Source organism: Barbus barbus (assembly GCF_936440315.1).
Source record: "Barbus barbus genome assembly, chromosome: 39".
Classification (NCBI taxonomy): Eukaryota; Metazoa; Chordata; class Actinopteri; order Cypriniformes; family Cyprinidae; genus Barbus; species Barbus barbus.
The window spans coordinates 16910370-16923760 of NC_136717.1; the positions used below are offsets into that span (position 1 = coordinate 16910370).

At 36.2% G+C, this 13391-nt stretch overlaps 1 protein-coding gene across 2 annotated transcripts in view; it reads right to left on the reverse strand.

The window, feature by feature from the left end:
* Positions 1-257: 257 nt before the first annotated feature.
* Positions 258-13391, reverse strand: part of LOC306858219 (protein shisa-like-1a) — a 33735-nt gene continuing 20601 nt past the window's right edge. Inside the window, exons 3-5 of one of the 2 annotated variants that reach the window (XM_079398647.1) lie at positions 12996-13209; positions 9519-9812; positions 258-1692 (exon numbers count right to left, since the gene is read on the reverse strand). In XM_079398647.1, coding sequence (XP_079254773.1) covers position 1692; positions 9519-9812; positions 12996-13209 — 509 coding nt within the window. In that variant the 3' untranslated portion in view covers positions 258-1691. The remainder of the gene's footprint in view (positions 1693-9518; positions 9813-12995; positions 13210-13391) is intronic. The other variant, XM_079398646.1, reaches the window with a different exon arrangement.

The window sequence follows — 13391 nt, forward strand, 5'->3', positions numbered from 1 at the left end:
CTTGTTGCAATAGAGGCACGAGCTAAAGCTGAAGCCGCTCGTACAAGAGCAGCATATGCACAAAGAGAGATTGAAATAAAAATAAAGAAAGCACAACTTCAAGTAGAAGAGACACGTTTAGAGGCTACATTAAAGGCACTCCAAGAGAAAGAGGCAGAAGCAGCCTTAGCTGAAGCTACAGCCTTTGAGGCAACGGCTGATGCAGCTGATATAGTAGAATCATCTGAACATGAATGTAAACAAATAGCAAAAGATCTGATAGACGTCCAAAAACACTGCAAAAGATAAATCTTTATTTCTCCCAGATTGTAACAGTAAAAAGTTAATTACAAGTGCAATTACAACTCCGCTGCCCCCCATCCCACCCACAGACCCCATAATAAAAACAGACAATTTTAACAGGTGGATGGCCATATCACACTTCAACTGAGGTACCAACCACTATCACAGAACAAGGTGCTAGGCATGTACTACAGATTTACCGTAAGGCAATTTATAACCATTATAACTTAATACTCAAAAACATAACACATCTCTCTTCCCTCCATGAGGGGAAAACTAATAGTTTCACCTTAGATAAACAAGATCACGACAAGTTCTCCTCTATACACAACACAACTCAGCACAGCGCTGTGTGTTATTGCAGGTGAATACTCACAGCCAGTGGCTACTTTTACCTATGTCTAGTTGGTTTTGACTCAGTGCACAAGTTCAATAGGGATAAAAATTGATGTTGCTGTATTTCTACAATGAAGTGACCCACAGGCATCTGACTCTCCAGATCTACACTCCATGAAGTCAAGTTTCAGGTTCTTATGATCAATAAATGAACGTTCTTCTTTATTATCTATTGCTTTATGTAGAAATGATTTCCCCATTCTGAAATCTCAGTAGTTGCAAAGTATTCTTAAATGGTGATGTCACTTCTTGGAAACAGAATTAGAAAATTCCAAATCATGTTTAATCCAAAGCAGTCTAAAGGTTCGGTCATATTAGCGAAAATTCAGCTAAATTTTGTGGACAACAAAGGTCCATTGTCTATAATAGTTTATATTTATATGCTTCCAAACCAACCTGTTGGTCAACATTGATGCGAAAATGCATTGGAAAACATTTCTCCCTCATGATATTTTGCCCACAAAAATTCACAGAACAATGGTAAATGTGACCGCACCTTAAATTTTATATTAACTGCAGTTGAAACTGATGTGTTTGATCCTGTTGGGACAAACTGGAATCAAAATAATATTTTTCGCTACTTCAAGAAAAGCCAACCAATGGCTTCAGAGCAGTGCAAACATGACATATACCGTAGAGTTTTATAGACACAAGCCTCTTCGCTATCTTTTCGCAAAGTCCTTTTCCCTGCATCTAAGTCCTAAGTTCCGAAATGACAAGGCAAGGTAGTGGGCATCTAAGACAACAGTCTCATTAAAGTCCTTCAACAGCTGTCGAAAAGCCGAACAAGCCTCCTCTGATTGGGCAGAGAAACTCATTTGCAGCTGTCAGTCTCAGCATCAGCGTCTTCATGTGGAGAAAATGCCATCCAGCAGAGCTGCAGGAGGTAGCCGGCACAGTCCGTGTCCTAAATGTAGATGGGATAAGGAAAAGAGTCTCTGAATTTAAATCTCCATTTCCTGGCTGTTCCTCCTTTGTCATACAAAGTATATCCTTGGGATCAAAACTGGATATCTAGAGAAACGGAAAGAGAGGAGATCAAGATTAAAATGTAAATAATCTTATTATAAAAATCTGTCTGTTGACATCCATAATTTTGTGGCTCATGGAGGCATCAGAAGAGTATTAAATACTTTTTAGAATACAAGCATGTATTCTCTGTCAGTGATGAATGATGATCTTAAAAGGGAAAACAGGATCTCCCAGTGGAACGGATGTGTTGATTAGGTCCTTGTGGATGCTTTACAATAATCAGACAGCAGCTCTTTAGCCATGGGCAAGCCGGAGCACGATTGAGCCTCAATCTGTTTACAAGCTGATCCACATCACTGTACAGAGAGACTTCGGATTGCTAATAAGGCCTAATACAGAAGTGACACAACACAGATCCTTCCCAAAACTTTCATAAACAAAATCAATATAATGTTGTAGTGAGTGGGGCGGGGCCGAGAGCCGTGGGAACGGAGCGAGGCCGGTGGAGTTAATGATAATGAGCGACACCTGCGCCACTCACCGGTCTCGAGTCCCACAGAGGAGCTCCGGAGGGATAAAAGGAGGAGTGACGACAGTGGAAGACAAGAGAGGACCAGGCCTGGACTTTATTTTGTGTGCGTCAGTCGTCCGTGAGGGGCTGCTGCTTTACTTTTGTGTTTATTTTATTTATTAAATTGTCTTTAAAATGTTTGCCGGTTCCCGCTTCCTTCTTCCCGTTCTACGAACTTTGTTACAAATGTATTTTGGGAAACTCAGCTCAACTCTGTAAACGTACTTTTCTCTATAAATATGAGGTGCTGTGACACTTGTGTGGGTTCAATAGACGTTCAGTACAAGTAGGTACAATACAAGTTTGTCTTAAAGTGACAGCACTTGCATAATGTTGATGCAAGTTTCCAATCTGTAAATGTTAAAATGCTCACCGTGTCCAAAGTATAACCTGATGCATGCTAACATGATTTTAGTGTGAAAAAGTCACTTTCTAACCTGTGTAAAATCATCTAATTTTACAACTTTGCTGCCATGGCAACATAACCAGTAAATCTTTAAAACTAACCTAAAATAATGAGAACAGTTTTATAGCTCAAATAATTTATGCAAGTGCTTTTACAAAATACTTCAATTGTAAGCGCATCACTGTAACCTTAATTTTTGCTTTATGAAAAAACCAAGAAATGAACAGTACACTGTTCTCAAAACATATTTAATGATTGACAAACCATTTCAGTCTTTGTCAGAATGTCAAAAACATTAAAACTTGAAAGTTTTTTTAAATATGGTAACCTGAATGGTTGTGGGCAACAAAAAGGTTAGTTGTTAAACGAGTGTAGACACATTGTAGATTCCAAATACAAATAAGCAAGAAGTCAACCAATGAGAATGCATTTGTACATTTATGTTCCTTTTTTTTTTTATTTCCCGTAATTATATTGAAAAAATATTGACCATGTATTCAAAAACTGCCTTTGTGTTTCTTGGAAGGCAGAAAGTCATGTGGGTTTGTAATTAATAATTGCAAATATATTATGAATGTTGTTGGTTCCTTGAAGAATTGCCTTTGTTTGTCGGTTTGGATAAAAGCTAAAAAAGCTGGAAGTGATGCTTCGTAAATGTCCATCTTGGCAGAGCTTGCACTTGACTGCTGGTACACTTGACTTGAGTTACTTAGAAAGAGCATAAACATTTAGATCCCACTGCCACTTGAGCGAGACTTGTGCGTCTCATAAATGGAAATGTCAGATAAAGACAGAACAAGCTAATCCTGTTTGTAATGATGAATGCCTGACTGCATTCGACTGGCTGATCCTTGCACTCCTCTGGACGTGGTCAGATTTTTATGAATTTAGTCTTGGCCAAAGTTTCGGGAATGTCCAGAGCTTTGGCCTACTTTAGAGAAGGGGCTGTCTGCACAGAGCGCCGTGCTCATTTATAATGCATTACAGAACGCTTTTAAGCAATGTAGGCCAAGAGCGCAGACAGGTTTGTTGGTCTTAGAGAACACGCCTCTGAGGAACACACCACTGTTCATGCAGTTGAAATGTCACACACAGGTCTTCCCTAACTCCACAGGCATCCTGGAAAATACTCAAAATGGAGCACTTCAGATTTAGTCTCCAAAAGAAAAAAACGGTCAGAATAATATTGATATTAGAAGTAGGGCTCAACAAAAAGGTTTCTACGAATGTACGTGCTCTGCTTTTTATTAAATGCCCGTTGAAGATAGGTGCCTGTTGCTTTAAATATAATATATTTAAATATTAAATGTTTATATATAAATAATATAGCAATAAATAAATAATGTATATCCTAAAAAAACTATTCATTTGCAAAAAGAAAACATAGTTATAACAAGCTAGAGGTATTGTTATTATTATACATTCTAAAAAATCTGTAATACTGTATAGTGTACTTTTTTAAATTTTAAATTATTGCACTGCATTGTTTTGTTTTAGAGTTTTTTTTAATTACTGTAATTACCCTATACATATTTATTTTTCCAAATATTACATTTTCTTTATTACTTTTATGTTCAGTAAACTGCAAATGATATAATGCTGCTTGTAGCTCCATTATGGATTGATATGGTTTTCCACCACTCTTTTTGTCAAGACTATCACAAGTCATTTTCAAAATTTGGTCAAAACCTCGTCTGATAATATCAGGAGAAGAGTAAGTTGCATAGCAACTAAATCAATGAATATAAGATATTCATTAGCCTCAAAACTCTCTCACACTGGCCTCGGGTCATAATTATTGTTTAGCCCTGTGATAGTAATAGTAAAAAATAGGGTAACTCTTATTATTACTAGAATATTAGCCATTTATTACTACTAATTAAGCACATATTAATGCCTTATTCTACATGACCTTATTCTACATCTCTAATCCTACTCAATACCTAAACTTAACAACTACCTTACTAACTATTAATTAGCAATTAGCATCAACTTAGGAATTTATTGAGGGAAAAGTCGTAGTTAATAGTGAATAAGTGTTCCCTATTCTAAAGTGTTACCAAAAATAGTATTTAAAGTTAATTATAAAAGCAGACAGAAGCAGCTGATTATACATATCTGAAAGAAAGACAGTTCTTCTAAAGCAAACATGAGGTCTTAATCCAAACCAAACCCTGTGCGTATGAGAGCCGAGACAATGGTGAGTCACTTCATGCTGAGATATTTACACAAGATGAGCACAGCCCTCTGCGTGCAATAGAAATATCAACTGCCCCCACTGGGCCTGCCTCCACTCCACAACCCCTGAGAGATGATTGTTTTGGGAAATGAGGCAGAGGCGTTCTGATGGGAAGTGCTCCGAGTTGGTGACATTCAAATGAAAATATCAGTTTTCTGCGACTGGATTCCTTTCAGAGAGAAATAGCTAAATTAATATGTTTGAATTTCAGAAGACTACGGCTCTCAGTATCAAAGGCAAATTGGCTGGTAATTTTAAAACAATGCTTGCTGCTACACTCCATTACATAATGAAAATTGAGTGTCGGCTTTGCATAGTGTGTCAAATTCTCAGCCTTTTACGCATTTTAATTAGTTTAAAGGCTTGTGTTTAAAGTAGAAGTGCAGGCTCTAGCTCCTAACGTAGCTTACCGCCTCATTATTCTTATTAAATGCCTGTTGAAGACGTAATGATGCATTTGCCATAACCCAGCAATAGTCTGTAATTTCATTATAGCCTTTAGCGTATTCAAAATATTCCCATTTTTTCTTAATTTATGTAAAAAACCTGGATCTGCCAACGTAATACCAATGCCATCTGGAACCATGATGAGAAAACTCCAAAACAGACAAGCAATGCAATCACGAAAGCTACAGGAAACCGCTATCTCCACTCACCACTGGTCGGGAAATTGTTTAATTATTATCAGATGGATTCTCTCTTATGCAATTCTATGAAAAATTACATTTTATTCAGTGATGCTATTTGGTACAATAGTCCACAGCCTGCAGGTAGATGTACTGTTGACTGTAAAACTCTAAACATCACTCTGATCAGCCCGTGTAGAACAAGTGTCATTTGGCGTACCCAGCAGGATATTCGGTTATTGTTGTCTCTTTCTATAAGAGTTAAACTGACCCCTCAAATTACACTCAGAAATGACACTATTATCAAAATGGACCCACCCCAAGTTGATGACCACTTGACTCCTGTAGACTGTTATTACTGCCTATGAACCCCAGTGCAATGTTTCTGTTAGCGAAATTCTGTCTTTGTTCATAGACTAAAAGTCAGTGTTGTAAAATGTCAAAAGTTTCGATTGAAATGACAAAAACATATGGAAAATGACTAAATGTATAATTTAACTTACAATCTAGAAAAAAAAAATGATAAAGTGGAAATCAGAACTATAAAATGTTATGTTCAGAATCATCTATACATGTGAAAATCAGCAGAGAATTGATAAAATACAATGGAAGACTTCATAACCTTACCAATATTCTACAAAATAAAGTAATAATTTTGTGAGAAAGAGTGCGGTGCTTGAGAATTTTTTTTTTTTTTTTTAAATCAGCTCCCCAAAATTAGTAAGAAACTAGTATTGTATTTCATTTCAGCAAATATGGTGCAGGGCGGTGTTATTTTAATAAATTTGTACCCTCAGTTTCATTAAAAATGAAAAATAGTAGCTTTGTTATTTCATTGTAAGTACCAGAAATATTGATTCAAAAAGGTTGAGAACCACTGCTTTAACATTTGTGATTCAATGGGCTAATTTTCTGCTGCAGCTTAGATTTGGAAAAATGCATCTAGACTCCAACTAAATTCAATATTACACAAATTGGGGTTTTGAGATAATCCTTCAGTGTGCCTGCAAATTCAAAGTAATGACATTTGGACATTTTTAAACTCCTTTTTGAAAATAATCATTCAAAAAGAGTTTACTAGCTGGAAGAGAATCCTGACACAGTAGACAGTCTAAAGGAGGATATAGGGAGGCTTTAACTTCTAAATTATCTCCTGCCAAAAGCATGCAGGTGCAGGACTTTAATTAGCAGCACCTGCACAACACACACATGAAGATCGACCAGGCGGAAAAGGGTAGAGAAAATCATGTTATTTCACTTGCATATTACATTACATTTTGGCCTTTTATGTCAGCGCTGTTGAGATTACTATCCACTTTTAAAGTGATCATTGTCCTGTCATATGTAGTACAAACTCAGGGTGTTGATTAAAGCACATTTTAGCACAACCATCGTGAACGCAGACATGAGAAGCTGCTTTGATGTGAATTACATCTCAAGTATGCCAATATTCAATTAACCTTATCCTTCGAAATTCTTTTGGAGTGAAAAAACCAGACTAACATATTGGGCTCGTGCATCCATCTGTCTTCTCTCTGAGCTGCAAGAGCTCCATTTCTCCAGCATCTTCAAAGTGCGAGATGCATCATCATCATATTATATGCTAGATTCCACTTGCCTGCCTCCAGACGTTTCTCTCTCAGTTGACAGGACAGGTGTGGAAGGGGAGGGGCGAGAATGAGAGAATGGAAAGCTCATTGGCTTGTTTCAGAGTTCGGCTTGCATTTCAAAATGACTGGCCAAAAAACTAGCTTCAAAAAATAACTCAAGATTTGGACGTATGTTGTAATTTTTTCCGGCTTTTACGTTTCTTGTCTGTCAGTTTGTGCAATCTGGGTGACATCTTGGGTAAGAGCCAAGATGTCAATGGTGTTTTTTGTCAGCAGCACCACACATATGTGTCGTGGTACTCTTGTGAACATGCGTCGAAGACTGACATGGAAGAGAATAAATTGTTGAATAAATTCGTTATTTTTGTTTTCTTTGTACACAAATAGTATTACGGTTGAACCACTGATGTCACATGGATTATTTTAATGATGTCCTTGCTACCTTTCTGGGCCTTGAACATGTTAGTTGCATTGCTGTCTATGCAGGGACAGAAAGCTCTTGGATTTCATCAAAAATATCTTAATTTGTGTTCCGAAGATGAACGAAGCTCTTACGGGTTTGGAACGACACGAGCGTGCATAATTAATGATTGAATTTTCATTTTTGGGTGAACTATCCCTATAAGTCACGATTAACAGCACTGATTTCTTGATGTCTTGATTTTGAAAGTACTATCATAGTGTGACAGGAAATATGTACTGTATGTATAGCATATCATACAGACAAGACACTGTAATGCCTTCTGACAAAAGCAATTCATTTGTTATTTGGTAAGTATTTTTTAGTATTTGATTCAAGAATGCTGTCAGCGTCATACGGTATGATAACTTTTTTTTTTTTTTTTTTACAATATTGCATGGGCAAATGTGCAATGGCTTTGTTTTGACAGGGGTGACCAAGGGTCGCCGTGTCAAGGTCATGACAGGCAACAGTGAATAACAGATGCAACAGATGGCAGAACAAATGCTACCTCATATTGAGCCAGCTTAACCTTATGTGGCCAACACCTGCAGTGGGTAGAAGTTTCCCCTTCAATCTCATCTGAAACTATTTCTGTGGTGTCTGAGAAGTTCCTCTGCTCGAGCCAAGAATTTGCAGGCTTTTAAAAGGTCGGCTCTACACCCTTCTTTTATTACCCATGTATGCTCAGATGGTAAATTTGAAGTCTTTTAAGTGTATCCTGGTGTCTGTCAGACATCAGTCTACTTGAAAATCACCAATGCTCACTGTGAACTAGGAACACCTACCAGATATTGAGGGATCTGCTACACAGTTTTAACACATTTCCTCTACATGAAGTACAGAGATCACGTGCGAACAAACAACAAATATTTAGTCTCGTATATACACAGTCTACAAGATGGATATTGCAGAAAAGACATCAATTTAGTCTTATTGTCCATTCATATTCACATATTCATTAGTTTGGTAGATTTGCCTGAGGACTCATTGATATAACTATAATGATAAATAATCTTTATTAGCGTCTACACCAATGCACAATATCATTCTGTTTATTATAAGTGCATGCTGCAGTTATGTCATAAGCCATTTTGAATGCTTGAGCTCTTTAAAGCAGGATCAATTCTAATTGCTGTCATTGTTACACAATTAAGTACTGAGTAATATTAATTACTTATTAAAGTGTTAGTATTAGGATTACGGATTGATTTAGGGGTAGTTGCATGTAATTTCTTTTTTTTATAATTTACTGTTATTACTGTAATTAGTGTGGAACAAGGACACTAAAATAAATGGCTAATTCACGTTTGTTCTTAATACATACAATTAATACAATATTAATTTTTAAAAAATTACAAAAATATGCTTAGAAATTAACATTTATTAGATGTATGTTGCATTATTAAAAAATGTCCTTAATTTTAAATGTGTTTATGGATTTTAATATAATTTGGGGGGCAGTAGTTTGCATGGTTTATCTCTTTTAAGGTTTTGGACACTTTCATTCTAGTTTCTCTTGCTTTAGTTGACGTTTATGTTTTTGGCAGAAGCTTTTATCCAAAGTTCATTCAAGTTCATTTTTTTTTATATTCGACTACTAAACAATTGGAAGCAATAATAAATATAAACTTGCAATTGCGAGTTATAAAGTCAAGCTTTATTTCTCAGAATTACTTATCTCGCAATTCTGATCTTATAACGCAAAATTGCGACTTTATATAGCGCAATTCTCACTTTAGAACTTATAATTGCAAGTTTAGAAAAAAGTCTGAATTGTCTGATAAAAAGGCGCAATTCCCTTTTTTAATTTTTTATTCAGTGGCGGAAACGGGCTTCCATATGGACCACCGATAGTCAAGATCAGAAATCAGTTAGAGTTCTGCTACACTGACTCATCACATAAGGATGTTTAGTTATCTGGGAGTTCTCCTTTATCCCTGTTGGTTGACTCACCAGGCTGTTGAGGTCTGGAAGGTCAAGAGCGTAGGGCTCTGTGCTTCTCCTCTCAAACTGTGTCGCGCATGGTGGTGCTGGCTCAGGCCTGATCCCATGCTGTGTTCACCCTCTTGAGCCACGCTGTGCCATTGACTCCTGGCCTGTTTGAGCCACCGTCCTCCCAGCCCCCATTTCTCCAGGTAGACCCGGCACACCTCGTAGTTCATAGCCGAATAGTACAGGAAGTCCAAAGCCAGGAGGACCATGACGAAAAAGCCGTAAATCCACACGCCGATGAGAGCTGTGTAGTTACTAAAGTGAAAGAAAGGATGATGATGGAAGTTAGTGGCGTTGCTTGTGCTCTACAAGGATGCAAAAAACAAACAAACAGGAATAATCATATCATTACAAGGAAGAATGGGCCTGATTTTCTCCTCATTTAAATCAACCAGTGCAATGAAAAGAGAGGTCAGTGCGCATGCAGTGGAAGTAAAGTGCTGTAATTGTTTTCCACTGGCCTTTCTGATTGCTTTGGCAGGGTAGTGTGCAGGTTGGGCAGACTTTGCACAGCTACCCAGTGGTTTGAGGGATCAATTTGATCTTGAGCGGTGAAATAACATTTTCATGCTTGAGTCATGGCATGGTGACAGACTGGCCTTTGTCACTGCTTCATTGTTCACGTCCCATCGTGGGGTTGAAGATTAATTGATTTGTTTTGGATTAGTACTGCCATGTTTCTCACAGAGATGCTTGACTGAAACAACAGGGCTTGGTTTTTCATGCATACACCTAAGGCTGCGACCGAGTAAGATATTGCAGCCTGCGGAGATCTTTTGTGAAGTCTTAATGTCAGAGGAATTCTTTCATTATCGGAACAGACAGTTTGATCTGGATGCGTGGTTCACTTGGGAATAGTGATTAGGAAATTGCACACACAGCAGGCATCAACAGAGATGTTTCTGAAACTGCTGATGCAGGCAGCGACAGTACATTACTTTTGTTTTTATCAAGATATTGTGCTGACTTTTTTTTATCCTTTTTTTAATGCATTCATGTCATTTCCTAGTCATGGATGTACTAAAATATTCAAGATTAGGAGGTGATTAAAAAATGAATACATGTCAAAATTAGAATATTAGAATAAAAGTAATGCACATATTATATTAACAACTTAACTATTAATTAGAGTATTTTCTTGTAAAACCTGTTTGAATATTCTTTTTTATTTACAACTATGCACATACACACACACACACACACACACACACACTTGCATATATCTGCATAAGTTCTTTCCTTCAATATGATATTCACTTGATTTATATTCATATTATATACTTAATACAAAGTATATTTTAATTAATTTTAACCTAATATACTTAATTTCTTTGAGCTTTTTTCTTATCTTTTTGGCCAAATACAATTATTGAATTTTGGAACTATTTGATATCATCACATATTTTTCTTACACAGTTTAAATGGGTCTTTATACATAAAAATAAATAGCTGCCTTTATATTTTGGGAAGGGGGTCCCTCACAGCTGGGTAATGATATTTGCAGGCCTTTGACATCAAAAAGTTTGGAAACACCTGATTTAATGGAAAATATTTTAAATGAACCTGCATTTAACCTGTACTGTCAGATATTTCTGTATCTTTTGCGTGCATGTGATTTGAATCTGCTGCATTATGCATTTTGATCCGTCTTTGCATATGTCTGAGGATGGCAGACAAAATCAGGCCTGCTGCAAATAAGCAAGTCCATCTGATTGTCACATTTTTCTAACCTCCCTCTCAGTCAGCTGGAGGGATAAACAAGCCGTGATGATATTCAGAAGAAAGGCGTCACTCTACTGATCTCTGGTTTGGCTCACTGCACCAGAGACCGGGAGTAATTTTTCAGACTTCGTTACTTTAACAGCCTGTGGGAAAATCTGAACGGGACTGCTAACCTTCTGTGGTCATTACAGCACAGGGAGGACTTTCACAACACAGCGTACGGGTCAGGACCCTATCAGCAGAAGTTTTGGTCGGGTGCATTTTAACCTAATATACTGGTTTACAGCCTTTCAGGCTGGCTGTGGTAGGGTTTGGATGGATGGACCAGCTAAGAATGAATATGTAGGAAGAATTAATCAAGACCCATTTTTAGAAGTGTACGCTGAGGGCAGAGGGCAGATTACACTGTCTATCTTTGATCTCTTATCACCCAATGAATAAAATAAAAAGTAGCAGAGATGTTCAGAAAATATCTAATTATTTCACACCATAGCAACATCAGAGGTTGCTTGTCATGTTTAAAGCTGTGAAGAGTTTGAAATGGAGATGAAGACTATTGCAAGCAGTAGTTGGTATTTTCACTGCAAGTGTGAGGAATATGCTTAAAACAGCTAATTATCTGCAACTGCATCTATTTTTTTAGCACAGTTTTTGTCTTTTGACAAAAATATCCTTTAAACTGTCAGTATTTTATCAAGTCTATTCATTTTTAAATTTAGTTAGTTATACTCAATTTTCAAAATGATTGATTTATTTGAATATTTGGCCATGACAATACAATCATTTGTTTTTTTCAATATAAGTAAATTAAAATATGTTTATTAATCTCTCATTAATCATATGTTTATTAATCTATTAAAAATCATTAGTGTATAATTTAATTCAAGGATTTTCAAAGAGGTTGATTAAAATATTTACAAAATGAATACATACTGTAGGACAAACTTAATATGTATTTAATATTTTAACAACAACTTTCATATATTAAATATTTTGAATGCAATATTTACCTTTTTTTTTAGAAATCTAGAGATTACAATTTTGAATCTTACAATTTTTTTATTCTACTGAAACCATAGTCTTAGTCAGTTAACTTAGTCAAACCATTAACTTAGTCAATTAAAGTTGAATCTGCATATTTTTTGTGAATTATGTACTTATTATGTACTTATTTTAATATCTCTTCTGTATGATATTCATATTTTACAATGTTATACTTGATACAGAATAAGTATTTTATTTTATATTTATTTGAAAAATTGTCAGTGTTTTATCATGTCATGTTCATTCATTTTAGTCAGTGTTACTCAAATGGCATCTAAATTGACAAATAAATAAATAATAAAACATTTTATGCAAGTAAACAATTATCAGCATTTAAAAAATGTGAAGACTCCTGACATTTATTATTTTTGAATATTTTTTCTCATATTTTTGTCAAATATATAGTTGAAATGTATTTATTTTTATTTGTGTACTAATGTATTTTATTTATTTAATTTAATTTTTTGTATTTTAGTGTTTTGGTCAGCCGTCCATATTACCGAAACCAAAATTATTTAATTCAATTCAATAATTTTGTTGACAACTCTTTACACCAAAATTTACATGGTGTACCATTTGAAAAAAATTGTTGACCCTTATGGTGGGTGTTGATTCAGAGCCCAACAAAGCAAAGCATAACTATGCTAGCATGCTAGCAAAACAGTTACTCACTTGTGGGCAAAGCCGTCTGAGTTGGTGGTGAGGTTGAGCTGCATCACGCTCTGAAATTCAGTTTCGTTGCAGCAGTACTTGAAGGCCGTGTTGTTATGGTGACAGCAGAATATGTAGGTCTTGTTGTCCGAGAGTCGAGGGCAGTGGAAACCAAAGTGATAGCGTCCCTTGTGGTCAGAGTAAGGCTCACACACCTTGAAGTGCGCAGAGAGAGCTGCAGAGAGATAAAACAGTGCAGTATGAGGGAATAAAGCAAGTCTTTCATGGGTCGATAGAGCTGAGTGATTTCAAACAGCTCGTGATCTGATTCAAGGTTGGATGAATGACTTCTGATATGTGCAAGATAGAGATTATTGGGGTGGAACAGAGGGAGAGATTTACGGAGCAGATCTTTCA